Source organism: Leucoraja erinacea, chromosome 26 (genome assembly GCF_028641065.1).
Source record: "Leucoraja erinacea ecotype New England chromosome 26, Leri_hhj_1, whole genome shotgun sequence".
Taxonomy (NCBI): Eukaryota; Metazoa; Chordata; class Chondrichthyes; order Rajiformes; family Rajidae; genus Leucoraja; species Leucoraja erinaceus.
In genome coordinates, this window is record NC_073402.1 from 23,546,151 (window position 1) to 23,573,612 (window position 27,462).

Sequence of the window (27,462 nt, forward strand, 5' to 3'; positions counted from 1 at the left end):
TGGCACGTAGATTTGCAGAGAAATTTGCAGAGGGATACAGATCACGTGCAGGCTGAGGAGATGAGTTTAACTTGGCATCATGTCCAATGTGGTCATTGTGGGTCAGGGGCCTGTTCCTGTGCTGCACTGTTCTGTGTTCCGTGTTGTAGGTGAAGTTTGCTATTGCTTCTTTCAATTTACACTCCCAATCCCCAAAATTAGACACACCCTCATCTCCACTCGCCTCCTTTACTCATTAACGGAGATGCAGCATGCTGTGGAAAGATGAGTTGCGATTTGACTGAAGATGCCCTGGTGAATATGCTGTGTAATGGAAAAACCTTCTCTCTCTGAAAAACCTTTTCCCCTGAAGTCTTTTGATGTTTCTCTCCTGCTTTGAAACATGGGAAGGGCACCATTTTGCACAGCTGCCAACTGATTTGATGTAGCTGTGCAAATAATTATAATGTTTAAGAAAGAACTGCAGATGCTGTAAAAATCGAAGGTAGACAAAAATGCTGGAGAAACTCAGCGGGTGAGGCAGCATCTATGGAGAGAAGGAATTGGCGACGTTTCGGGTCGAGACCCTTCTTCGCAGAAACGTCGCCAATTCCTTCTCTCCATTCATGCTGCCTCACCCGCTGAGTTACCCCAGCATTTTTGTCTACCAAAGAATTATAATAATCAGATGTTAATTGTGGATCTGGGTGGGACTGCCTTGCATCTGCACTAGAGAGCAAGTCAGAGGTACCATATTTCACATGAGATCCTAAACCAAGGGATTACCTGGCCTCAGAGATGGATGTAAGATCCTCTTCCAATGCGTTGAAGGTTCGTAGAAAAGTCCTAACATCAACTAACAGAATGGAAGCAGATGATCTGGTCATTTATCTCATTATTCTTCGAGTGACTTGCTGTACTGAAGTTTACTTCCCCATTCCCTGAATTAAAACAATGACTGTGCTTCAAAAAGTTTTTTTCATTTCCTGTGTAACTCTTTCTTTTTATTGTTTCTCCCCGTCCTCTTTGCTTGACTCGCAGATTCTCCGATGTTGTGACTGGTCCTGTCATGTCGAAGCGACTGGGGCACTGAGGGGGCATGAGGATGAAAGCCGAGGTGTCGGACATGAGCCAGTGGAGAGAGGTGGATTTGGAGGAGAAGTGCACCTATGTTGTACATGACCAAGCAAGGGACCTTTCCAAATCTACTGAAATCCCTTGGGCCAGAGCTTCCATACCCCGAAACCTTACCTTCAAATATGCAAACGCCAATGAGGTAGGCTAATTGCCCAACTGGTCTAATATCTTTGAGTATCGTATGGCCAATCGCAAGTTATTTTTGTAAAGTTAAATGCAAATTTGGGTGAAATGTGTTATGCAATACACATTTGAACTTGCCCAGAATTGTTTTGGTTGCATTGCCCTGAGGTACATGATTAACATAGGTCGCGTGCGTTGTATTCTACTTCAAAAATTTGCTGTCATTTCCTGTTTTTATTTTCAACTTGCATTTCCTTGCAATAGAGAAGGAGACCATTCAGCCCATCAAGTTTCTGCCAGCTCTTGGAGCAACCCCATTGATCTTATCATCGCCCAACTTAAAGCCCATGTAACATTCCCTCAGCCCCCAGCAATTAAATGGTGGGAGAGAAGAGGGGGATGGGAGAGGGTTGGGGGTGGGAGGGAAAGAGGTTGGGGGTGGGAGGGAAGGAGGGGAATGAGAGAGGGTTGGGGGAGGGTGGCGGTGGGTTGAGCTCTTTTCTCCAGACTCCTCTATTTTTTTTCTTTTTCGTATGGCTGTATGGTAATTTGCATATCACTGTACCTTAATAGGTACATGTAACAATAAAAGTCCTTTGAAACCTTTGATACCTATTCTGGTAATCTAATTATAATGCCCCCAATAGATCATAGTTACATTTCTGAAACTGAGGAAAAACCTACCCAATTATAATAGCATAATAATACATGCAACCTTGGATGAGCTTGTACTGTTTGTAGGCATGGGTCATGCGTAAGTACATCTTTCTTTTGACTATCACTGGTTGCCCAATGGATTGAATATACAGCAGATAATTGAGTGTTCCCTGATGGAAATTCAGCCCTGTGTGGAGTCAATATTGAAAATGTGAATGTGTTTAATTGTCATATATACTGTCAACATAACAATGTCATTCTTGCGAAGATAGGCACAACATGCTGGAGTAACTCAGCGGGACAGGCAGCGTCTCTGGAGAGAAGGAGTGGGTGACGTTTCAGGTCGAGACCCTTCTTCGACCCGAAACGTCGCCCATTCCTTCTCTCCAGAGTTGCTGCCTGTCCCGCTGAGTTACTCCAGCATTTTGTGTCCATCTTCAGTTTAAACCAGCATCTGCAGTTCCTTCCTACACAATGTAATTCTTGCAGTGCCTTAACAGGTCTGTTAATAAATAGTAAAGTTCAATAAAACGATAACCTTAATACACGTGTGATTCAAACTATGATGTATTGATAATGTGCGGAAAGATGATAGCAAAAATGAAAATATACAAATACAAATGTATACAATATTTTAACATAGCACACCATTAAAACTTGGATTCTCCCAAAAAGTAGGTAGAGGCAAATTTGATAGCAATAAAGTTCTGGAAAGAAGGTCTGTTCTTGGTTCTTGGTTTCTTGGTGTTCCAAAATATTCCAAATGGAATTTAAACTGGAGGTGGGTATGTGGGGAAAAAGCAGAAGGATAACATATTCATAAAGCTGGGACAGTCGCAGTGAGCTGAATGGCCTCATCGGTATGGTTTGATAATTTCATTGAATTTTATGGATTGCTGGAGTGTGACTGCCCATCGGCAGAATATCCACTGGGAATATGGGCGGAGATAAAGGTGAAGTGGGTGAAAGTGGAGAAGGAGGGGTTATAGGAAGGGCAGTGGTTGGCCAGAAGCACCATATATCTTTGTGGGTTTATGATGACGTTTGATCGTTCAACATCAATGGAAATAAAGGCTTTGTTGGTTTCGCTGAATAGTCATAGAGTCATACAGCGCGAAAACAGGCCCAACTTGCCCGTGCTGACCAAAGTGCCCTCTATACTAGTCCCACCTGCCCACTTTTGGTCCATATCCCTCTAAACATGTACTGTACAGGACCTGTCCAAATGTATTTTAAATGTTGATATATCACCTGCCTAATATTTGTTACAATTGATCAGAATATGCAGGGTTATGGCAGCAGAAAGCAAATCTAAATTTATATAGAGCCTTTCACTTGCATTTATATACAACCTCGCATTTAGATAGAACCTTGCTAAAGCGGGAGTTGGGAGGGCGAGTGTTGGGGATTTCCTCTGGATTGTTTTGAAGGTATTACTAGTGATTTATTATTGTCATGTGTACTGAGATACAGTGAAAACTGTAATTTGCATCCTGTCCAGGCAAATCATACCACACATAATTACATTAAGGTGGTGCAAGAGAGAGAAAAAAAACAATGCAGAATATAGGAGAAGTGCAGATAGAAAAAGTGCAACGGCTGCAACGAGGTAGATTGGGGTGTCGGAAATTCATCCTTAGCATTTGAGAGATCCATCCAAGAGTTGGCTAACAGTCGGAAACAAGCAAGGTTGAAATAGGTGGTGTGTGTTTTCAAGCTTTTTAAAATATATCTTCTGCCTTCAGGAGAGAGGCGAAGAGAGAATGATTGAAGTGTGAGTGGTCCTTGATTTGTTTGCTGCTTTCCTGAGGCAGGGTGATGTAGATTGAGTTGATGGGAGGGAGGCTGGTTTGCACAATGGACTAGGCTGCATTCACCACTCTCTGCAATTTCTTGCAATCTTGAGCAGAGCAGTTGTTCTGCCTTCATGTGATGCGTCAGATAGTGAGCTTGCTGTGGTGCATCTGTAGAAAGTGGTACGAGTCGCTGCAGTCATGCTAATTTCCTTAGCCTTCTGAGAAAGTGGAGGCGTGGTGTGCACTCTTGGCCACAGTGTTCATGTGGTTAAACCGTCAAATTGTTGGAGATATCTCCACTTGAGCACCTTTGATAAACAGGGGTGTGTAAGTCATCCCACTTCCTAAAGTAGGTGACCAGCTCTTTCAATTTGCTGATGTGGAGGTAGGGAGTTGTTGTCTTGATCTCACAATATTAACCTCTCTAACTCCTTCCTGTACTCTGGGTTTGTTGTTGATTGAGATCTTGTCCACTGCGTTGGTGTTAACTGCAAACTTGTAAAATGAGTTGGACGGAATTTGTCTGCAGGGTCGTGCGTGCATAGGGTATATAGTAAGGGGCTGAATATGTAGCCTTGCGGGGCACTGCTAGTGAGAATTATCGTGGAAGAGGTGTTGTTGCCTCTCCAATGTTTTGTTTTTTGAGGACGCCGCATTTACTGTAACAGTATCCTCAAGCGAGTCTTAATCATGACTGTGTTGAGAATTGTGCAACAGCCCCAAATTAAAACTGAGTTGACAACGAAGGAAGATTTATAAATTAACGAAACCTAATTTCCCCCAGCATCCCAATGGAAATTAGTGAGTGACAATCTCCATGAGATGGAGGGCAACCAAACAAGGTTTCCCACCCAAAACGTCACCTATTCCTTTTCTCCAGAGATGCTGTCTGAAGAAGGGTTTTGGCCCAAAACTTTGCCTATTTCCTTCGCTCCGTAGATGCTGCTGCACCCGCTGAGTTTCTCCAGCATTTTTGTGTACCTTCGATTTTTCAGCAGCTGCAGTTCCTTCTTAAACATGCTGCCTGACCCGATGAGTTACTCCGGCATTTTGTGTCTGTCTTGGCAACAGTACACCTTCAGTGAAGTCAGTAGTGTGTTTTGGGATGACTTCACCTCTGAATAGTTTGTGAGACATGCCAAAGCTAACTTCCACCTACTTGCCCAGAGTGTGGGTGGAACAGACGTGATAAAAGATCCTTCATTGCGTTTCAGACAATGGACACTTAATGTTTCTCCAACCACATAATTAGGCAGGCTGAGGGAGTGCCGGGAATAAATCATTTAAAAAACATTTGAGTTGATATTGACATCAAACAAAGGGTAGGCGCTGTAAAGATTAAATAGAGGGAAAACATCTCTTCATTGTACATCAAATGCTTCCAGAGCATCTAGAACAAAATTATGCTGTAAGAAATGCTTATAGCCACACTTTGGCTTTAAAACTCCCGATTCATCTGTAACTATGTTATCGGCCAAAATTTAGCAAGAAGCCTTGTTAGAGAATATTTGAGTGCTTGATCTAATTTTTTAAAAGAGAGGTGGATTTTGAGGATGATATGAAGGAGGGGGCAGGCTCAGGGAAAGGGCCTCAGAGTTTAGGCCTGATTTAATTTAGTTTTAGTTTAGAGATGTTGCGTGGAAACAGGCCCTTCGGCCCGCTGAGTCTGCGCCGACCATGATCACCCATACACTATTTCTATCAGAGACACTAGGGCCAATTTATAGAAGCCAATTAATCTAAAAACCTGCACATCTTTGGTATATGTGAGGAAACCGGAGCACCCGGAGAAAACCCACGCAGTCACAGGGAGAAGATAAAAATTCCCACAGCACCCGTGGTCAGGATCGAACCCGGGTAAGGCGGCAACTCTACCCCTGCGCCACAGAGCCCCCTCGTTGTTTGATGGTACGGGCAGCAATGGTGGGGTAAGGGGATGCAATTTGATGTAATTTGAGAGAAAACTTGTTTCCACACAATAAAGCTGGAGAAACTCAGCGGGTGCAGCAGCATCTATGGAGCGAAGGAAATAGGTGACGTTTCGGGCCGAAACCCTTCTTCAGACTGATGACCCTTCACTCCATAGATGCTGCTGCACCCGCTGAGTTTCTCCAGCTTCGATTTTCCAGCATCTGCAGTTCCTTCTTGAGTAATTTGAGGGATGACGGTTTGCAAGGCAGAGACATGACGGACACAGGCATGAATGATTTAGAAACAGCAATGAAACCTTTGTAGTTATGATCAGATTTGGAATTGATGTTATCCACAGAGGGCTTGGTGGTAGTGCGTGGGGTGTGGGGGGAGTTTACAGTGGTGATGGGATATGATAATATTGGCTTGGGTGATCTTATAGAGATAGATGACCAAGTGAGCATTGGATTGCGTATGCGTGGAGATATGGGATGAATGTTACAGGGGCAATGTATTTGAGGTGGGGGTGGAGGCATACATTGCTTGAGAGGTGTAAACGTGGACCTTTCATGACCTACGCTCACATCCCCTCTTCCCCAATCTCCAGAAAAGCCCAGCTGAGTGGACGTTATTTGAAGTAAATGATTTTAAATGTCAGGAAGTTGGGCAAAGGCAGTATAAATCTAATCAATGGACATTAAATAAATGCAGATGCTAGAAATCTGAATTTCGAGCAGAAATACTGAAACACACAGGCAGCGCCCGTGCACTTTCTATTATTTATATCTGTATTAACGTTAGTCAGGCCACGGTTTTTGTCACATTGTGGACACATTACTGCCTCAGGAACATGAGGGGTTTGGGGAGGGTACAGAAGTGACTGATTGATTGATTGATTGAAAGATAGAGCATGTAAACAGGCCCTTCGGCCTACCGGGTACATGCCGACCATCGATTGCCTGTTCACACTAGTTCTAAGTGATCCCACTTGCGTATCCACTCCTTACGCACTAAGAGCAAATTTACACTGGCTAATTAACCTACAAACCAACGTGTATTTTGTTGCGGGCATCTATGATTGCAACGGCCTGGTCAAGACGTGAGATTCTCTGGATTGTTCTCCACAGAGAAACGCGAGAATAGACTTACATAATTGTTAAAAGTGAAGGTTTTCAATGTAAAAAGCGTTTTCAGTTACAGAAGGGCTAATAACCAGAGGAAGCAGATTTAAGTTAAATGGCAAAAGAATTGGAGGTAGCATGAGAGAAAACTTGTTTCCACATTAACTGGTTAAGATTTGGAGTGCTTGAAGCAATAAATCAATAGAAGCAAGTGAAATGTAGCCTAATTGTCTTTCAGCAGCTAATGCTAATACAGACCAACTGTATTAGCCTTCAACGCTAAGCTATTTGATTATTCTGTGTTCCATGCAGAATATATAAAAGACATAAAACCTGTACGTATGTCCACATGAAATTTGACCATATTTTCGTATTAGAGCCTTAGTAAAGGTCGTGGCCATTGTTCAGAGACTGCGATGAGTCTGCGGTTCTGTCAGTGCAATTGCTTCACGAAGAGTCAGTCCTCTGATCGGTTGGAGAGTAAACAGGAAACAGCTCTTTCCTCTGAATTCACACGACTAATCCAGTAACTGTGGCCCGTCAGATTTTCTGTTTGCTGCTGTTGGTGGGGATTTCCTTCACTGCACGATGAGGTGGACCTGGGTTCCTGGCACTGAAGGGCTAACAGTCCCACAGTGTTTCCTTGTCACCTCTTCACATGGGCCAAGCATGTGTTTCACTTTCTCAAGGGTGTCATTCTGCATTTGCAAAGTGGAGACGGGGGGAAAAGACTCATTTAGAGAGTGCCATTTATTATCAAATGCCACCCCAAAATACTTCTTGGTCAATAAAGTACTATTGAAGGCATAGTAAGAAAAAATGTGACAACCAATTTTTATGGTGGGGTCCAAACTGAACCTGGTGCTGATCTGTTCAGTGATGTTTGCTGAGAGGCAACTGTTTGGCCAGAACAATGGGGAGAACTTCCCTCTTCTGCATTGAAGCTGGGCCACAGCTGCAGTTAAATCCCTTGGCGGAAAGACAGTGGCACTGATGGTGCAGTGTTCTCTAGGTACTGTGCTGAAAGTAATCACCTGGATCTTGAGTCCATGTTCCAGGAGCAGACACCATTTTCTATCATAGGGGTGGAATCACAGCCTGCAGCAAGTGAGAGCTGAAGGTTTTGTTCAGGTGCCAATGGTTATGGCTGTGAGAATGCAGATCAGTTTTAATGCATGTGTAGTCTCAGACTTGGGCTCTGTGTTCTCTGGGGTGAACCTGGAGTCTCCAGTTGAAGACTGATATTCAACGCTTGCCAAAAATTACAGAAACATGGAAAAGTGAGTTCTATTCACTTTCATTGTGGGGTTCACGTCTCTATATACCTTTTTTTAAATGTTCTTTAAATCCTACGCTGACCCCATTCACAATCTCCTCTTTATGACAAAGCATTGCATATTTTTCCCAATTCATTTTTGTCTGGGACGTTAGGATATTCATCTTGTGGAATTTTTGATGGATGTGCGTAGTGAAGGTTTTGCTCTGAATGTTGATGATCAGTCTGGACCTTGTGTTGTGGTTGGAGAAGGGTCCTGTCTCAAAATGTCTGCCTGTCCACTTCTGTCCACAGATGTGCCTGACCTGCTGAATCCCTCCAACAGTTTGTTTTTTGCAAAGGAATTTAGGGATTTCTGAAGTTGTAGAGTGAAGAAATCTTAAAGGGCTCTAAGGCTGGAAGAGGATCGAGGGCCATTGAAAGATTTTGAAAATGATTGCTGCAGCAGAAACCAAGATAGATCAGATAGCTCAGTTGGAATGGCTGAATGTGATCCAGTGTCTGTTGTGTTTTAGATACAGCGCAGAAACATGCCCTTTGGCCCACCGAGTTCGCATCGACCAGCGATCACACTGTAATTAGCACCATCCTACACACTCGAGACAATTTACAATTTTACCGAAGCCAATTAACCTACAAACCTATACGTCATTGGCGTGTTTGAGGAAACCGGAGCACCCGGAGATAACCCACATGGTCACAAGGAGAACATACACAAGAAAACTCCATACAGACAGCCCCTTTACTCAGCATCGAACCCGGGTCTCTGGCACTATAAGGCAGCCACTGTGCCACCCCATTTTGGGTGAACTGAAGATTATGGAGGATCAGCGAGTTACTCAGCACAACCATCAGACATTTCAGGACCTTGGCTGACTGCTTTACGTATGAGATTTCTCTCTTCCTGCTGCTAACAATGTGTTGGCTGGCACCTGTTGGCAACTTTATAGAGTTTTGGAGTATTGCGTGCAGTTCTGGTCATCCCATTTCAGGAAAGATGTGGAGGCTTTGGAGAGGTTTGCCAGAATGCTGCAGGGAGAGATTGAATGGCATAGATAGGGTCGACAGTCTGAACCATTTTCCCATTGTGGGAATGTCCAACACTAGTGAGTAGAGCTATAAGGTGAGAGGGGGAAAGTTTAATGGAGATGTGCGGGGCATGTGTTTTTTTACAGAGTAGTGGGGACCTGGAACGCATTGGTTAAGAGGCTTTTAGATAGGCACATGGAACTGCAGGGAATAGAGAGATATGGTTCATGTACAGGCCGATGAGGTCAGTTTAATTAAGAATTAAGTTCAGCACAAACATTGTGAGCTGAAGGGCCCGTTCCCGTATTGTACAGTACTATATTCTATGTTCAAATTTACATGTGTATCTTCTACCTGCAATATTGTCCCAAGATTATGAAATGAGGTGCTGACATCCTCCTTCCTTCCTTCCTTCCTTCCTTCCTTCCTTCTTCTTCCTTCCTTCCTTCCTTCCTCCTTCCTTCCTTCCTTCCTTCCTTCCTTCCTTCCTTCCTTCCTTCCTTCCTTCCTTCCTTCCTTCCTTCCTTCCTTCCTTCCTTCCTTCCTTCCTTCCTTCCTTCCTTCCTTCCTTCCTTCCTTCATTCATTCCTTCCTTCCTCCCTTCCTTCCTTCCTTCCTTCCTTCCTTCCTCCCTCCCCCTCTCTCCCCTCTCCCCTCCCCCCTCCCCCCCTCTCCCCCCCCCCCCCCCCCCCCTCCCTCTCCCTCTCCCTCTCCCTCCCCCTCCCCCCCCCCCTCTCCCTCTCCCTCCCCTCCTCCTTCCCCTCCTCCACCTTTCCTTCATTCCTCCCCAACCACCTTACTTCCTTTCTTCCTTTCCTTCCTTATCCTTAAGTCCGTGCCGGTTTCTGCTGCTCAAAGAAAATCTTGCTACAGTGCTACAGTTAAAAATTAAATCGTTGCAACATTCCATTCCGTATTCCCGATTTTAATGCAGCATGTTTAAGGGAAATGATTTGCTGATACATAGGCTGTCTGTGGTTCAACGATGTCAAGTCTGTGACTCAGCACCAATTCCTTTGTTCCCATCACGTTGCTTGTCTGCTTCTTCCTTTAAGTCTCAAACAAAGAGGCAGCGTTCTGGTGAACTCAATGGGCCAAGCTGCAAAACATGGATAGGTGATGCTTCGGGTCAGATCCCAAGTCCATTTGTTAACCAGCATCTGCAGTTCCTTGTTTCCTCATTCTTCCTTTTGGTTGTTAATTGTTTTCCACTTAAGTAAGGAATCCTCCCTCACCAATGTGGCCACAAGTGGCAGCTTGGGCTGGGTGAATTTGTGGTGTTTCATCCTGTGATCTCCCCTTGCCAACTCTCCGTCCTCCTCCACAACCCCCACCAATAGTTTAAGAAAGAACTGCAGATGCTGGTAAAATCGAAGGTCGACACAAAATGCTGGAGAAACTCAGCAGGTGAGGCAGCATCTATGGAGAGAAGGAATTGGTGACATTTCGGGTTGAGACCCTGCTTCAGGGTCGGCAAGCTTCGGCAATTCCTTGTAACGGGGGGTATAAAATATATATATTTTTTTAAACACGGTTGGTATATCCTTTTTTGCGAGTTTTGTGTTACAATAGAGCGATTGTTTTTCTCTTTCTGGGGTCTTATTTCCTTTCTTTACTTCCTTCTCTAACTTCTTCCCTAAGGGGCTTTCTTTTCCCAACACTTTCCTGCACCTTCACGATTCTTGCTCACTTTCCTTACTTCTTTTATTTCTATCTTTTTTAAAGCTCGAAAAACGAAGTGGTGCAACAAATGTAATAAGATATATCTGATGTGTATTATTGTAATTTACTGTACTTCTCATTAAAAAAAAAAAAAAAAAAAAAAAAAAAAAAATTCTCTCTCCATAGATGCTGCTTCACCTGCTGAGTTTCTCCAGCATTTGGTGTCTCCCCCACCAATAGTTGCCAGCCAGCCTCCCACAAGCTAATCAGAGAGTGAACTCTCTGTTAACTGAGTCATTACTGCCTGTCAATGAACCTTCATTTTTCAATGTACATAGTGATTAAAAGTTAAAAAAAAAAACAGTCTAAAATGTTGTATTTGTTTAAATGCCCCAATGATGCTTTGGCCAGAATATTCTTCCACTTGTGGTGACCAGGATAATTCTGAAGGGTTGACAAGCCACAAGGTGACACTTAAACCATGTGGAAGATCTTGGGTGTAGTTGTGAGCGCCGACAGTACATTTAATTTCCAGAGTCCCTTGAGTCAAGCACTGGCTATGATTCCTGGTTCCACTTGCTTGTGTAAAGAAGCCAACAGCTGTTGGGGGACTGGTTCATTCATCAACCTTTTACAAATATAATGGCCATTCCAACAGCATCGAATCTCTGAGCTTGCCACCGGTCACAGTGCAGGCTTCAGCAACCATTTAGTTTCTATGGAGCAGGTGTGGCTTTTAAATCTCAATCTTCTGGACAAGAGGATTGAAGTGCAGGTGAGAGGACTAGGAGAATCCATGATCAATGAGTCAAAATAAATAAACTAGATTTACGTGTTCAAGAAGGAACTGCAGATGCTGGAAGATCGAAGGTACACAAAAATGCTGGAGAAACTCAGCGGGTGCAGCAGCATCTATGGAGCGAAGGAAATAGGCGACGTTTCGGGCCGAAACCCTTCAGACTGAAGATTTGAAAATCTTCAGACTGAAGATTTACATGTTGTTTGGTTTGGATGCAATGCATTTTGCGCTTTAACTGTTTTTAATTACATAAGTTAATTCCCTGATAAATTAGAGATGCAGTTATACATGCCATTTCTCTTGGTCCCAATCCGTTGCTCTTGCATAATAGTCCTGGTTTTCCATCACTTTCAGTAGTTTATCCTGTGTTCTTCAGGAAGCAATCATTGAAGGACTCAAGGTGCTGGAGTAACTCAGCCGGCCAAGCAGCATCTCTGGAGAACAAGGGTCTCCACCCAAAGCATCACCTATCCATGTTCTCCAGAGATGCTGCCTGACCTGCTGAGTTTCTCCAGCAGTTTGTTTAAGAAGGAACTGCAGATGCTGGAAAATCGAAGGTACACAAAAATGCTGGAGAAACTCAGCGGGTGCAGCAGCATCTATGGAGCAAAGGAAATAGGCAACGTTTCGGGCCGAAACGTTGCCTATTTCCTTCGCTCCATAGATGCTGCTGCACCCGCTGAGTTTCTCCAGCATTTTTGTGTACCTTCTCCAGCAGTTTGTGTTCTTTTGTGTATTAACCAGCATCTGCATTTCCTTGTTTGGTTTAGTTTATAGTTTAGTTTATAATTTAACTTCCTTTCGAGGTCTAAACAGTGATTTATAAAGGTTTGCCAAAATGTATTTACTGTTTGTGCTCTCTGCCTTTTTATATAAAGCCAAGAATCCCTTGTACATTATAACACCCAAATTCCATTTGGCAGCAACTTCTAGAAGCTGTGCTGATAAGATAAGGCTGTCTCACTTGTCTGGCAGCAAATCTGTAATTGTTTCTTAAAATTGCGTCAATTTTATAAAGGCATAATCTAATCGGTTGATTTCCAGCATCTAGCATGGCCGGTTGATGCTTTGCGGGCTCAGATGATCTGTGGAAAGTGAGTGGAGCATGTGAATAGTATTTAATGCCTGCATTTTGAGAGGGTTATTCCCTTTTTGTTCCTTCCAATTCGCTCGGATGGCAGGACTTCTGTGTTAGCCAAGACCTCGTCATAGTCAAAGTGAGATGCCTCCAATGTATGTGCGTGCCTGTGAATTGATGGTTTTTCCATTTTGTCCCACCCGTGGTGAAACGCCTAGAGGAAGGGAGGAGCAGGGGGGAGGAACCTCCTTACGTCATCTTTTCATGGAGCAGCCAAGGGTTGCTGGCTTCTTGGAGAATGAGGTGGAGCTGGTGACACCACTTCCATTAACTGGGCTTGGAAGCTCTCGAATGTCGGAAGATGACGAGTGGTAGTATTTTAGGAACATGAAACGTTACAAGGAGGAGCAGAGCAGATATGATAAACCTATCCACGGTGGGGAATTGAGAACAAAGGAACAGAACATTAAACTTGGCGCCAGTCTGTTTGGGGGAGAAATTTGGAACTCTCTCTCCCTCTCCCACAACTGTATGCTAGTGCGGGGCATCAGCTGAAGCTTCCTGGAGAGTGAGAGGTTTGTTTTAGACAAGGGTTACAAGGAACAAAATTGGTAAACGGTGAATTGATGAGTTGTGGAACAGCCAAGACATAATTGAGTTGCAAAGCAGTCCTGAAGGGATGAATGGACTCATACTCCTAACATCTCATGACGAGTGTTTAAGAAGGAACTGCAGATGCTGGAAAATCGAAGGTACAAAAAAATGCTGGAGAAACTCAGTGGATGCAGCAGCATCTATGGAGCAAAGGAGATAGGCAATGTTTAGGGCCAAAACCCTTCTTCAGACGATGATGAGTGTTGTCCTCTTGAGTGAAAGCACTACTACAGTCAAAGGATGTCAAAGCACCCATTGGAGGTTAATTCAGTGGGACAGGCTGCATCTCTGTAGAGAAAGCATGGGTGACGTTTTGGGTTGAGACCCTTCTTCAGCCAAACTGGTACAGAAATCAGCCACCTATGAGAATTCAGTGGTTCCCCTTCAGTTCTTGAAAACCATTAGTCAAATAAGAGGGAAATGAAAATGTTCTCTTTCTTTAAAGCAGGAAGTTGCAACATAAGCATTCATTGGTACTGCTGACAATCGAACTGGCTAATTTCATACTGCTAATTTCCTATCATTAGAAATGTTGTTAAGTCAGTTTCCCACATTGGTAGTTACCATATAAGGTCATCGTGAAAGTCAAAGGGTTAGAGCAAAAGAAACTGGTCAAAATCTGGTGCCGGAGAGATAATTAGAGCATTGAAATTTATCTCAAAAATAGACACATAGAGCTGGAGTAACTCAGGGGGTCAGGCAGCATCTCTGGAGAAAAGGATTAGTTGACATTTCGGGTTGAGACCCTTCTTCAGACTAAGTGTCGGGGGGGGGGGGGGGGGGGGGGGTAGAGGGAAACAAGAGATATAGGTACATAGAACAAATGAATGAAATATGCAAGAAGCAATGACGATCAAGGAGAGGTGGAACCCACAATGGTCCATTGTTGGCTATGGGTGGGGGGGGGGTGATAACGAGTGATACAAACAGTGAAACTCAGCAGGACAACAGTGAAACTAGTATGACGACTAGGATGGGGGAGGGACGGAGAGAGGGGAGATGCAAAAATTCAACTGCTTTTTGAAGACATATATGGAGGGAATGGATTATTTGGAGAAATGTCAAGTAAGTAAATAAGAACTTGCACTTCTGTTACATAAAGGCACATCAGTTGAATTTTCTAATGCACCTCATCGTCGATGAATTGCTTCAGCAGTGCATAATTATGAAACATATTCTGCAACAGGATTGTACACAGTAAGCTCCCACAAATAGCAAGTGGATGTTTGCATAGCTCTTGGTCTGGTGAGTTGATGGAGCAAAATAAAATCATGGAATGGTTACAACGCAGTCAAGGATGAGAGCTCGGAGTTATAACATAAAAGGGGAAGAGAATTAAGAGTGGCGTGAGGAAACTTCTCGTTTTTCGTTCTACACAGCATAAGAGTAGAATTTGGAACACCTGTCTGCAGATGTGGTGGAAGCAGATTCCATTGTGACCTTCAGACCTTCGTTCAACCCACTTACTCTCTACCAGAGATATTGTCGTTCCACCCCACTGGCCAATTCTCGGAAGTCTTGCAAACTTTCCCTTGCCGCATATTTAGCCAATTCCCTCTTGAAGGTCACGATGGAACCACATATGGTGTTGCAAATTCCATTCCTAGGCTGTGGAAGACCAAACAAGTAATTTCCTCATGCCAATCTTAATTCTCTTATCCTTTTTATTTCATACCTGGTCTGAGCCCACAACCTTAATTCCTCACGCAATGGTATGGCTGGCAGAGTCGCTGCCTCATGATGCTCGGGACTTGGGTTTGGTCCTGGACTCGGATGCTGTCTGTGTGGAGTTTGCTCATTCTCTCTGTGACCATGTGGGTTTACCTTGAGGGTTTAGGTTTCTTCCCACATCCAAATAATGTGCGGGTTGGTAGGTTAATTGATCACGTGTGTGTGTGTGTGTGTGTGTGTGTGTGTGTGTGTGTGTGTGCGTGTGTGCGCGCATGTGTGTGTGTGTGTGTGCGCGCGCACGTGTGTGTGTGTGTGTGCGCGTGTGTGTTGACTGTAATTCAGGGAGAATTAAAAAACATGGGTTAAATGTAGGATTGGTGTAAATAGTTCATGGTGGTCAGTGTGAACGTGATGGGCCAAAGGGCCTGTTTCCGTGCTGTTTCTCTCTTTGACATTGGTAATGGGAACAACATTGCAGTGACCACTCCGCCTGGGCAACTCATCATTTTTATCAGCTCTCCTCACAGCCTTCTCTATGCCAGCCTCTCTAATCCAAGATGAGGATACATTTATTTAGTCAGAGGGTGGTGAATCTGTGGAGTTATTTGCCACACAAGGCTAATTCACTCATCCAAAGATCCAATGAATACAAATCTTGCAGAAAAGATTTGTGTATCTGTGACTCCACCCTCCAGTTTAAAGACACACAAGGCCACAAACCCCTTCATTCTTATTGAATCTTTCAAAACTTTCAATGCGCATCAAAGAGCTTTGCACACAACAAACTACTCCAAATGCCTGGTGACTGTGCCAATGCACAACTGAGGGCGACAGATAGCACAATGAGCTAAGAGTTCGGCTGGTGACCGGAAGGTAGCCGGTTCAAATCCCGCTTGGAGTGCATACTGTCGTTGTGTCCTTGGGCAAGACACTTCACCCACCTTTGCCTGTAATGGAATGTAAGGCGGCAGGCGCGGGCACACCGCGACGCCCTGTGTCTCCCTTTCAAGGGAGATGCTAAAAATGCATTTCGTTGTCTCTGTACTGTACACTGACAATGACAATAAATTGAATCATTTCATTTCATTTGTAGCTCGAGTAGCTCATCCTGAATCCAGCACCTCCTTAATGCGGTGCTACCTCAGTAGTGCACTGGAGTATTATGTTACAATATGGCTCTCCATCTGTAGAGGGCTCTGTACCCATACGTTTGACTCTGCGTTTAAGAAGGAACTGCAGATGCTGGAAAATCGAAGGTACACAAAAAAGTTGGAGAAGCTCAGCGGGTGCAGCAGCGTCTATGGAGCGAAGGAAATAGGCAACGTTTCGGGCCGAACTCCTGAACCTATGGAGCGAATTTCCTTCGCTCCATAGATGCTGCTGCACCCGCTGAGTTTCTCCAGCTTTTTTGTGTACCTTCGTTTGACTCTGCTGTCGACTGTACACTTGTCGTACTAAAGATAGACTCAAAGCGCTGGAGTAACTCAGCGGGTCCAGGCAGCATCTCTGGAGAAAAAGGATGGGTGACATTTCGGGTCGGGGTCCTTCTTTGGGCTGAGCCGTCCACCAGCGGGCTGGAGCCGTCGACCCGCCTGGGTTCCACGTTCAACTCCAGGCCCACAGCCTCCACCCTGAGGACTTGTCACACCAAACCTGGCCTGCTTTCTACATGTTAAATGGCGTGCAAAGTACTTTCATTTAAACTCCTTGTGATCACCTTTGTGGAAGTCCGGGAGGAATGAGTGATCTCTGACCAAACCTTTCTTTCCTGACCAGCAGGTGATCGGAGTGTTCAGTAAAGAATACATCCCCCAAGGAACACGCTTCGGGCCATTGGTTGGGGATATCTACACCAAAGACAATGTCCCAAAGAACATAAGCAGAAAGTACTTCTGGAGGGTGAGTAATCCATGGCCACCAGCCAAAAGCAACTGGATAACTGGAGTCAAATCTTATCTCTGTACCGCCATGAAAAATAAAAATTTGTATTTATTTCATGCCTCTCACATACTAATGCCCCTGTCCCACTTAGGAAACCTGAACGGAAACCTCTGGACACTTTGCGCCCCACCCAAGGTTTCCGTGCGGTTCCCGGAGGTTGCAGGTGGTTGCCGGAGGTTGCAGGTAGTGGAGACTGACAAAAACCACCGGGAACCGCACGGAAACCTTGGGTGGGGCGCAAAGTCTCCAGAGGTTTCCGTTCAGGTTTCCTAAGTGGGACGGCCGTATCAGGAGATGCCCAAGCATGATACAGATGTTCATTGCTTTTCTAGTCACTATTCTTGAACATATAGAATAAAAAGTTGGAGTAACTCAACGGGACAGGCAGCATCTCTGGAGAGAAGGAATGGGTCTGAAGAAGGGTCTCAACCCGAAACGTCACCCTTTCCTTCTCTCCAGAGATGCTGCCGGTCCCGCTGAGTTACTTCAGCATATTGTGTCTATCCTCGGTTTAAACCAGCATCCGCAGCACCTTCCTACACATAGAATAATACAGTATGTGTAGGAAGGAACAGCAGATAATGGTTTAAACCAAAGATAGACACAAAAAAGATGGAATAACTCAGCGGATCAGGCAACATCTCTGGAGAAAATGAGTAGGTGACACTTCGGGTTGAGACGAGAGTCTGAAGGAATGTCACCTATTCCTTTTCTCCAAAGATGCTGCCTGACCCGCTGAGTTACTCCAGCTTTTTGTGTCTATCTATAGAATAGCACAGTACAGGAACAGGCCCTACAACTCACAATATTTGGCCTGAACATGATGTCAAGACCAGCTCTTATCTGCCTGCACATAATCCACATCGCTCCATGCCCTGCATTTCCATGTGCCGATCCAAAAGTCTCTTGTTACTATCGCATCTGCCTTCACCACCACCCCCAGCAGCAAGTTCCAGGTACTCAACACTCTGTAGAAAATAACAAAACCTGTCCCACACATTTCGTTTAAAATTTGCTCCTCTCACCTTAATGCTACGCCCTCTAGTAATTGAATATTTCCACCCCGGGAGAAAGGTTCTGACAGTTCCCCCTATCGATAACTCTCATTATTTTATATACTTCTATCAATTCTCCCCTCAAACTCTGGCATTCTAAAGAAAACAATCCAAGTCTGTCCGACCTCTCCCTGGAGCTAATACCCCCTAATCCAGGCAATGTTCTGGTAAACTACCTCTGCACCCTGTCCAAAACCTCCAAGTCCGTCCCATATTGGGGTAACCAGAACTGCACGGAATATGAAGGAAGAGACTGGTAGACACAAAATGCTGGAGTACCCCAGCGGGACAGGCAACGTCTCTGGAGGGAAGGAGTAGATGACTTTTCGGGTCAAGACCTTTCTTCAGACTGCAGCCTGGCGAGTCCCAAAAACTGCCTAATGATTTCCTGACTTGTATTCTAATGTGGGACATGGGTGGGAGTTTTTGCCAAGTTCTTTCCTATAAATAGCAATGATGTAGATAATTCCGTTTTATTGCCATTGTTAAGGAGAAAGTATTAGTCAGGATACCTGGTGTGCTCTCTTCACTTTGCCAAAATGGTGCTGACACAGCTTTTCTTATCAATCTGAGGACAGGAAGGGCCTTTGAAGTTCTGACTCCACTGGAGTGCAGCCCTGAATGCCGAAGCTGTTTGTGTTATAAAGACGGAGTGGGGGTTTGTAGCAACTTGCATCTGTTGACTTTTGGAGCCTCCATACTCTGAGTGTTTTAGGCACCCAGAACACATCTTACACATTTTTTAGGTGTTTTTTTTTAAAGTTGGACAAACATGTCTCCCAGATCTTGCGGGACTTGAATTTAAACCCTCAGGGGTTCAGATTGAGTGCTACTGAAGAGTGAACAACACTGTCATTTGATAAAACCATGAAGACACCTGTGTGTGTTTTTTAAACAAATAATCTACTGAAAGTTGAATGAGTGGAGCGGGGAGCTATGACTGGTGTTTATGGTGTTATTCGAAAGTAATCTGGAGTATAATGGAGCCAGGAGTCTAATCAAGTACTATTGGGCTTGAGAGACCTCCTGGGATCAGCAATTTTAATTTCAATTGAAATTGTGCGTAATCTATTTGGAAAGGAGGTGACTGTCCAATGATGCATTTTGAGGTTTTTGTGGTATTGGAGGAGTTTGGCAAGGCTGATCTGGAGACGTATTGTGCTGTGGGTGAAAGTTTACGAATCATGGGTTAAATAATGAGGAAGTTTAGAGAGGGAAAGTAAAAGGCGCTTTCCTATGCACTGAGATGTGGAGTTGGTTGCCGTAGACGTTCTTCCTGTGTTACTGGGTTCAGAACATGCGTGTTCCTTCATGAAGAGAAGAAGGGCTGAAGGAGATGGAGAGAATCTCGAGATGGAGAATCTCTGGGACTCTATGACCCCTTTGCTAAATGTACTAATGAGTCAGGGTAGCACGGTGGCACAATGGTAAAACTGAGTCCTGGGTTCGATCCTGATTATGGGTGCTGTCTGTACGGAGTTTGTACGTTGTTCAAAGATCTTCAAGTTTGTAGGTTAATTGGCTTCTGTAAATTGCCCCTAGTGTGTAGGATGCGAAAGTGGGATGATATAGAACTAGTGTATGGGTGATTGTTGGTCGGCGTGGACCTGTTTCCATGTTGTATCTCATAAACTAAAACTTTAAAAAAGCAAAGGTTTCCAGACAACATGGTTCATTAAAAGAGTTTGCAGAAGGGTCTCGACCTGAAACATCACCCATCCATGTTCTTCAGGAATGCCGCCTGACAGTATGGGTGACGAGACGCTTCTGAAGAAGGGTCTGGACCCAAAAGGTCACCCATTTCTTCTATCCAGAGATGCTGCTCGTCCCGCTGAGTTACTCCAGCGTTTTGTGTCTAGCTTCGGTGTAAACCAGCATCTGCAGTTGCTTCCCACACATGCTGCCTGACCTGCTGAGTTGCTCCAGCACTTTATTGTTTTCACAATGTGTTTCATCACTTGCCGATCTCGCCCTCTAGTGGCAGGTTGTGGCCAAGAAAGCTGCCTGCTTCACTTTTCTTCTCCACAGCGATGCAGACAATGGGGGTGGGGGAAGAGGTGGGGGGGGGGGGGGGGGGGGGGGGGGGGGGGGGGGGGGGGGGGGGGGGGGGGGGGGGGGGGGGGGGGGGGGGGGGGGGGTGGGGGGGGGGGGGGGGGGGGGGGGGGGGGGGGGGGGGGGGGGGGGGGGGGGGGTGGGGGGGGGGGGGGGTGGGGGGGGATTAAATGCTAATCCTGGAATTCATTGATCTGAACTCCAATATCCACCCTGCCAGTTTACCATCTCCTCTGGACCTACAGTATTTATCTCTATTTCAATGACACACTAGGAAATGTATTTCATTTTGCCATTCACATTTTTTCCCTAACTACAACTTCAAGAATTATTTTCTATTTTTACCCGTTCACTTGTTGGTTCCATCTAATTTAACATCCTCTGTAATACCTGGTTAGTTTGGCCTCTGTAAAATGCCCTCTGGTGTGGAGGGAGGGAGTAGGAACATGGGGTACCATACGATGCGATAGACCTTTATCCCAGGAGGGAGATTGATCTACCAACATTTGTAACACACAAGATAGACAATAATAGACAATAGATAATAGGTGCAGGAGTAGGCCATTCGGCCCCGAGCCAGCACCGCCATTCAATGTGACCATGGCTGATCATCCCCAATCAGTACCCCGTTCCTGCCTTCTCCCCATATCCCCTGACTCCGCTATCTTTAAGAGCCCTATCTAGCTCTCTCTTGAAAGTATCCAGAGAACCGGCCTCCACCAGGCAAAGAATTCCACAGACTCACAACTCCCTGTGAGAAAAAGTGTTTCCTCGTCTCCGTTCTAAATGGCTTACCCCTTATTCTTAAACTGTGGCCCCCTGGTTCTGGACTCCCCCAACATCAGGAACATGGAACAAGATACAGGAAACATGAAATTAAAGTGACTAGTGGAAAGGATTGGGGATGTGCAAAGATTGGGGAGGGATGGAGGGGAGGGGAGGGGAGTCAGTCTACCGCACGACAGAAGGGGAGGAGTTGTACAGTTTGATAGCCACAGGGAAAACATATCTCCTGTACTGAATCTTGGTGGAACTAGTCTTTAGCTGAAGGTGCTCCTCAGGTTGACCATGCAGGGGGGTGAGCTGTATTGTCCAGGATGCTCCGCAGTTTGAGGAGCATCATCCCCTCCGAGACCACCTCCCATGAACCCACCTCCGGATGTCAGACAACAGGGGCGACCGATGGTCGGCCGCAGACTGCGTGGGGCCGAAGGGTCTGTTCCCATGCTCGTATCTTTCAAACAATCACTCCCCCGCGTTTGAAAGCCTGACCCAGTCATGACCAGGTCTGCTGATTGTCCAAACGTGTCGAAGTCCTCGCATTTACGGGACGTTGACTCATTTGATTGTTTAATACTAACTCACAGTGGCAATTTAATACGATGCAAATGTTTACAGTCAGACTAGATCGACGGGAAAATCGCTTTCAGATTTTGTCGCCCTCTCCGTACGGTTTAGTTCCCACTAAAACTGCCTGGATTTTGATTGTTCATTAAAATTATTGTTTTAAGTTAAGGGAGAGTGGTGTGCATGTCCATTAGTTGGGGTCACCTCTGGTCCCCCCGGCCTTTTACATGGGGGGGGGGGGGGGGGGGGCAGTTAGGAGGTTGTGAGTCTATATTGGCATCAATCCTACCCCTGGCAGAATATGTAATACGGACTCCAACTCTTTCGAATAACGCTACCTCACTGAGTTCCAAATCTCCGCAACATCCCGCGCCGAGTGAGTAATCGCTACAATTCATCCCAGCTGGGGGGGAATATCCGAGGTTATTGCAGCGATGTGTCCGCCTGCACGAACACCTCTTGCTTTATGTGCGAGGCAACTCTGGGATACGAACAACCGTGAAACCTGTAGCCACCACGTCTGTGCCAGGAATATCTATGACTTTGGAGAAAATCAAGGGAACTGATTTTTTTTGTGATTTTTTTTTAAAGTTTAGTTTTGACGATCCGAAACTGATGTAATGGTTAAACAGCGTTTGAGGTGACTAGGACAATGAGCAGACTCCCAAGATCAGTCAGGGGCTGGGAATCTGACCATGTTTGTCATCTCGTGTAGGAGGGAACTGCAGGTGTTGGTTTACACCGAAGGGAGGTACAACAATGCTGGAGTAACTCAGCGGGACTGGCAGCATCTCTGGAGAGGAGGAGTGGGTAATCACGTTAGATAGACAAAAGTGCTGGAGAAACTCAGCGGGTGCAGCAGCATCTATGGAGCGAAGGAATTCCTTCGCTCCATCGATGCTGCTGCACCCGCTGAGTTTCTCCAGCATTTTTGTGTACCTTCGATTTTCCAGCATCTGCAGTTCCTTCTTAAACACATCCTATTAACAAGTTGAGAGCTGCTATCTACCTCATTGGAGAATGTTGAACTATCTTTGATCAGACATTACTAGACTTATCTTGCACTAAACGTAATTCTATTTACCATGTACCTCGTGTATATCATGCCAATAAATTGGACTAAACTAAACCTAAACTAAACAAACCAGACTGCCGTAAAACGAGAATGTTGCCAACCTACCAAAGGGACTCGAAGTGCTGGAGTTAGACACAAAAAGCTGGAGTCACTCAACAGGACAGGCAGCATCTCTGGAGAAGTCTGAAGAAGGGTCTCGAACTGAAACGTCACCCATTCCTTTTCTCCAGAGATGCTGCCTGTCCCGGTGAGTTACTCCAGCTTTTTGTGTCTGTCATCGGTTTAAACCAGCATCTGCAGTTCCTTTCTATACAAAGTGCTGGACTTATTCAGTCGGTGTGGATAGATTAAGTTTTAAGTGGAGACTGTTATTCATCACCCACTCTTTCTGCATTCTATCTCCATGTTTCTCATTTCGTCTGATATTCAGAGCTCCTCTGAGATTCTAATGCCACTCAATGTCTCTAAAGCCCCCTCAGGGTAGTGAATTCCATGATTTCCTCACTCTGCTGAAGCAAGACATTCCTTCTCACTCCAGTCCTGAATAGCTACTTACATTATGATTGTGATTGTGATCTGGGCTCCTCAATCCATGGGAAAACTCCCCATGTTCTATCCCAGCGGTAGGGTTTCAGCCCAAAACGTTGCCTATTTCCTTTGCTCCATAGATACTGCCACACCCGCTGAGTTTCTCCAGCACTTTTGTCTAACTCTGGGCACTTGGTGTGTTTCAAATAGGTCCCTGTTCTTTGAGACTCCACATAATAACGGGCCGGCCTACTGACAGCGTTCTCAACCCAAGGACCAGTTTAATGAATCATTATCTTTATAAGAGAGCCAGTACACCCTTCTTTGGGTAAGAGGAGTATATTGAGTAGGATATTCCATGTTTGACCATTGTAGTTAGAACATAGAACATTGAAATGTACAGCACAGGAACAGGCCTTTTGGGCCACAATGTCTATGCTGAACAAGATGCCAAGATAAGTGACTCACATCCCTGCACTTGGTCCACACCCTGCATATCGACGTGCCAATGGAAAAGCCATTGACATTCCTACCTCTACCACCACCCCTGGCAGAGCGTCCCAGTCACACACCTCTCTGCATACTTGTCTGGCACATCGCCTTTAAACTTTGCCGCACCCAACGCTCGAGAAGCTTAATAACTACCAAGCACCATCCTGAACATTCACGCACTCCACCACCAGCTCTGCATGCAACCTAATTTCTTGAGAGTTGGAGATGCATTCTCATCAATTAAGTGCGAACATTCCGTCACACACCTGACTTGTACCTTACGGTTGGTGGGGTGCCATTGGGGCATCAGGAGGTAGGTCAGTCACTACAAAGTTCTCATCTTCTGAGGCCGCCCTCAGGAACAAGGATAGCCTGCCTCCACTCCACTTCTGTGGGGTCTGAGGTGGCTGATGTGTCCAATGTGGTCGAGCAAGAGGTATTCGACTGACTACTCACATCCAGCACCCTGAGCATTCACCCCCACCACCACCAGCTCCGACTGTTGCACTATTTCCAAAAATCACTGGTGCTACTTGTCCGAGAGACTCTGACTGCACCAAGAACAAAAGCAGCAGATGCAAGGGCCACAAGGTTGCCAATCAAATTGTGCACAATCCTCATCTGCAAATATTTCTCTGCTGCTGAGCCATCCTCTGTCCACCTTGGAAGTTGATTGCATGTGAATACAAATGAGGTGGCACTTATGTACAAATATTCCAATAAGGAAAGGCACAGAGGCTTTGTGGAGCACCAGGGTGAGTCAAACAGGTGACCAGGATGGCAATGACCCATTGTCATCTTGGGATAACTGGGCAGTTTCTGGGTGATACTGGTTCTATAATTCTATGACAGAGTGCTCAAATTGCTACCAGCCCTCAATGTATCAATTAACTTCATCCAAGCATCATATCCAAATCTTATGTCTTTTTCTTGAGAAACATTTACCTCCAATTTTGATCGTTTAATAATTGCCATTTTGATAGAGCCCCAACTGGCAGCCGCACCTTTAGTTACTAAACTCTGAAATATCCTCCATGAACTCCCAACCACTTTTTATTCCAGTCTCTCCTCATGTATGACATTCCTTAACATGCTTCAAAGTATGATGTAGCTTTTGGATCTTCTGCCTAATATTCCTTTGTACGGCTTTGCGTGGAACTATGCCGAAAGTGAAGCGCCCGAGTGTGCTTTGCTACCTTGAAGATGCTCTTAAAATGCTACACTGTTTGTCTGCTCCACTGTGAAATCTCCTTAAAGATGCTGTAGTTGCTCCAGTGGAAATCATGCTGTTTGAGAGTTGGTGCCTGTGGACCAGCCTTGGTGAAAGTTGGCGGTTGTGGGATCTGAATGGAGTTCAGCCCTGGTGAGTTTTAGATACCTCTTCCATGGTGGAGTAAGTCTCTGTGGGACCTGTGCTTTGGTCAGAGTAGATGACATAGGAGCGGCACCTGGTTTAGGTTTATGTGAAGGTTAGTACCCATGGCTATAGATATCTGAAAGACCTACACCGTAGTGGAGAGAGTGCCCATAGCACCTATTCCTGAGATGGTACATGTATGTGGGACCTCCGTGGAATTGATTGCCACAGACGGCTGTGGAGACCAAATCAATGAATATTTTTAAGGCAGAGATTGACAGATTCTTGTTTAGTATTGGTGCCAGGGGTGAAGGCAGGAGAATGGGGTTGTGAGGGAAAGATAGATCAGACACGATTGAATGGCAGAGTAGATGATGGGCCCAATGGCCTCATTCTGACCTGCGCCCCCGTGGGAGTAGGTGACGTTTGGACCCAGCCAAGAGTGGGTAACAGATGACAGTGGGCGACCTGGGCTGGGGACTAAACAAAAAGTGAAAATCTTGTCAAAAATACTAAAGAAACAAGGAACTGCAGAGACTGGTCTACATGAGAAGAGACACAAAATGCTGGAGTAACTTCAGGATTGCTGCCTGACCCGCTGAGTCACTCCACCCTACTTGTGTCTTTCCTTGTCACAAGTAATCTCGGCCACGGGATAGTCGGAATGTGGAGAGAGGATAGTACTGGGGGTCTTCGTTAGTGCTGAACTACAGTAGGAGTGGGAGTCACTTATTCTACGCCGCCACACAAGGCAGGAGAGGGGCTGAATGAGCGGAGTCCTGGCCCGCACGGCACCAGCGGTACACGGGGACATAGTCGCCGGCTCAGCTGGCCGGGTCCACACCTACCCTGCCGCAGTAGAGACCATCCCGAAATAAACCGACACAAAGCATAAACTAACTCTGCGGTTGCGTCACATTTGTATTTCGATGATTTCACCTTGTCGAAAATTCCCCCAAGTTCGCTTTGTCATTCCCTCATTCAGTAAAAAGATACACACACGTGAAATCAGCTGTCGACTTCACTTCCTGCTCCCGAGAGGCGTTCCCTCTTGCCCGGCAGAGCGTGGTCGGCGATCTGCCCGATACACGGGGTGGGGTGGGGTGAGAGATTGTGGAAAAGCAAATCTAAGGGCGTGTAAGAAAAAAAAAACACACGCACAGAAAGATCCAACCCTCAGGAACATGATGTGACCGAATTGTCATCATGTGACGCCTCTTATATATAGCTGACTTTTCATGACAATGTTAGTCTCATTAGATTCTGTGAACTGCTTGGAGTCGAGGGGAAGGTGTGTGTGTGTGTGAGAGAGTGCGCTATCGTAAATAAAACACACACGTACGCACTCATAGAAAAAATAACAGCGAGGAGTGCTCCTCGGATTACATGGAGCAGGTTGATTACATGTTTTTGACTTTGATTGCATTCTACCGATCGATTAAAAAGCACCAATAATTCGTCCCCCAAAACTTTTTTGTTTTTTTGTTTTTTTTGTTTTGTTTTGTTTACGCTAATGTCACATTCTCGTCCCAGGTTTATTCCTCCGGGAGGCTGCATCATTTTCTGGACGGCTACAGCGAGTGCAAGAGCAACTGGATGCGATACGTCAACCCTGCACACTCGGCTGCCGAACAGAACCTGGCCGCCTGTCAGAATGGCACCGATATTTACTTCTACACCGTCAAACCCATCCCGTCCAGCGACGAGCTGCTGGTGTGGTACAGCCGCGAGTTTGCCGAGAGGTTGAACTACCCTCCGACCGGCGACATGGTGATGCTTAAGCTCAGTGAGTGCTCCTTTCTGTGTTATATTCCCGTCGGGTGTGTGTGTGGTGGGGGTTTTGGTACTGCGCTTATCTGATGAATACCCTCCTTTTTGTCTTGGTCTTTCAAAACCATAGATGATTTATGACTTTTTCCCCCCTATAAAGTTAGAGCTCTCTGCTCTCCAATCAGTCTGAAGAAGGTCGACAAAAGTGCTGGAGAAACTCAGCGGGTGCAGCAGCATCTATGGAGCGAAGGAAATAGGCAACGTTTCGGGACGAAACGTTGCCTATTTCCTTCGCTCCATAGATGCTGCTGCACCCGCTGAGTTTCTCCAGCACTTTTGTCTACTTTCGATTTTCCAGCATCTGCAGTTCCTTCTTAAACAGTATGAAGACGGTTCATGTTCTCCAGAGACGCTGCCTGACCTGCTGAGTTACCCCAGAACTTTGTGTCCTTTTGTGTCAACTAGTTACTCCAGCACTTTGGGTCTTTTTTTTATTTAGCAAACCCGCATCTGCGGTTTCTTGTTTTTACTGCTGAATGGCAGTTTGGCATTGATTGCCGGCGAGGGTTAGAGGGACCAAGATTATTCAAGTGAATTAGAAAAGTTTGTGTCAGCGGGGCGGGCACCATCTCTGGAGAGGAGGAAGGAATGGGTGGCGTTTCGGGTCTAGACCCCATCTTCAGACTGAGAGTCGGGGGGAGAGGGAGTCTAGAGATATGGAAGGGCAAGGTGTGAAAACGGCAGATCAAAGCAGATGCTGGTTTGTATGTCTTCAACCTGCTCCCCACTCCTCTCCTCAGGCTGACGCTGCCCTCTCCCCCAGAAGCGAGTGGCAAGATTCCCTCTCTCTCTGTCTGTCATTCCTGCAGTTTCACCAACTCTCCGAGAGATCCTCGCCGTGACCATCTGTCACTTTGTCCCAAGTTTTTCAGCCCCGATCTGCCCAATTCCA

At 45.6% G+C, this 27,462-nt stretch overlaps 1 protein-coding gene and 1 long non-coding RNA gene across 3 annotated transcripts in view; one reads left to right on the forward strand and one right to left on the reverse strand.

Moving 5' to 3' along the window:
- Nucleotides 1-25,835, reverse strand: part of LOC129709829 (uncharacterized) — a 71,392-nt gene extending 45,557 nt beyond the window's left edge. The window contains exon 1 of the long non-coding RNA XR_008725579.1: nucleotides 25,741-25,835. This is a non-coding gene — a long non-coding RNA (uncharacterized LOC129709829). The remainder of the gene's footprint in view (nucleotides 1-25,740) is intronic.
- Nucleotides 1-27,462, forward strand: part of LOC129709826 (PR domain zinc finger protein 1-like) — a 135,608-nt gene that overhangs the window by 92,431 nt on the left and 15,715 nt on the right. Inside the window, exons 2-4 of one of the 2 annotated variants that reach the window (XM_055656436.1) lie at nucleotides 1,021-1,255; nucleotides 16,670-16,792; nucleotides 26,274-26,526. In XM_055656436.1, coding sequence (XP_055512411.1) covers nucleotides 1,079-1,255; nucleotides 16,670-16,792; nucleotides 26,274-26,526 — 553 coding nt within the window. In that variant the 5' untranslated portion in view covers nucleotides 1,021-1,078. Of the gene's footprint in view, nucleotides 1-1,020; nucleotides 1,256-16,669; nucleotides 16,793-25,975; nucleotides 26,136-26,273; nucleotides 26,527-27,462 lie in introns of those variants that run through there. The other variant, XM_055656435.1, reaches the window with a different exon arrangement.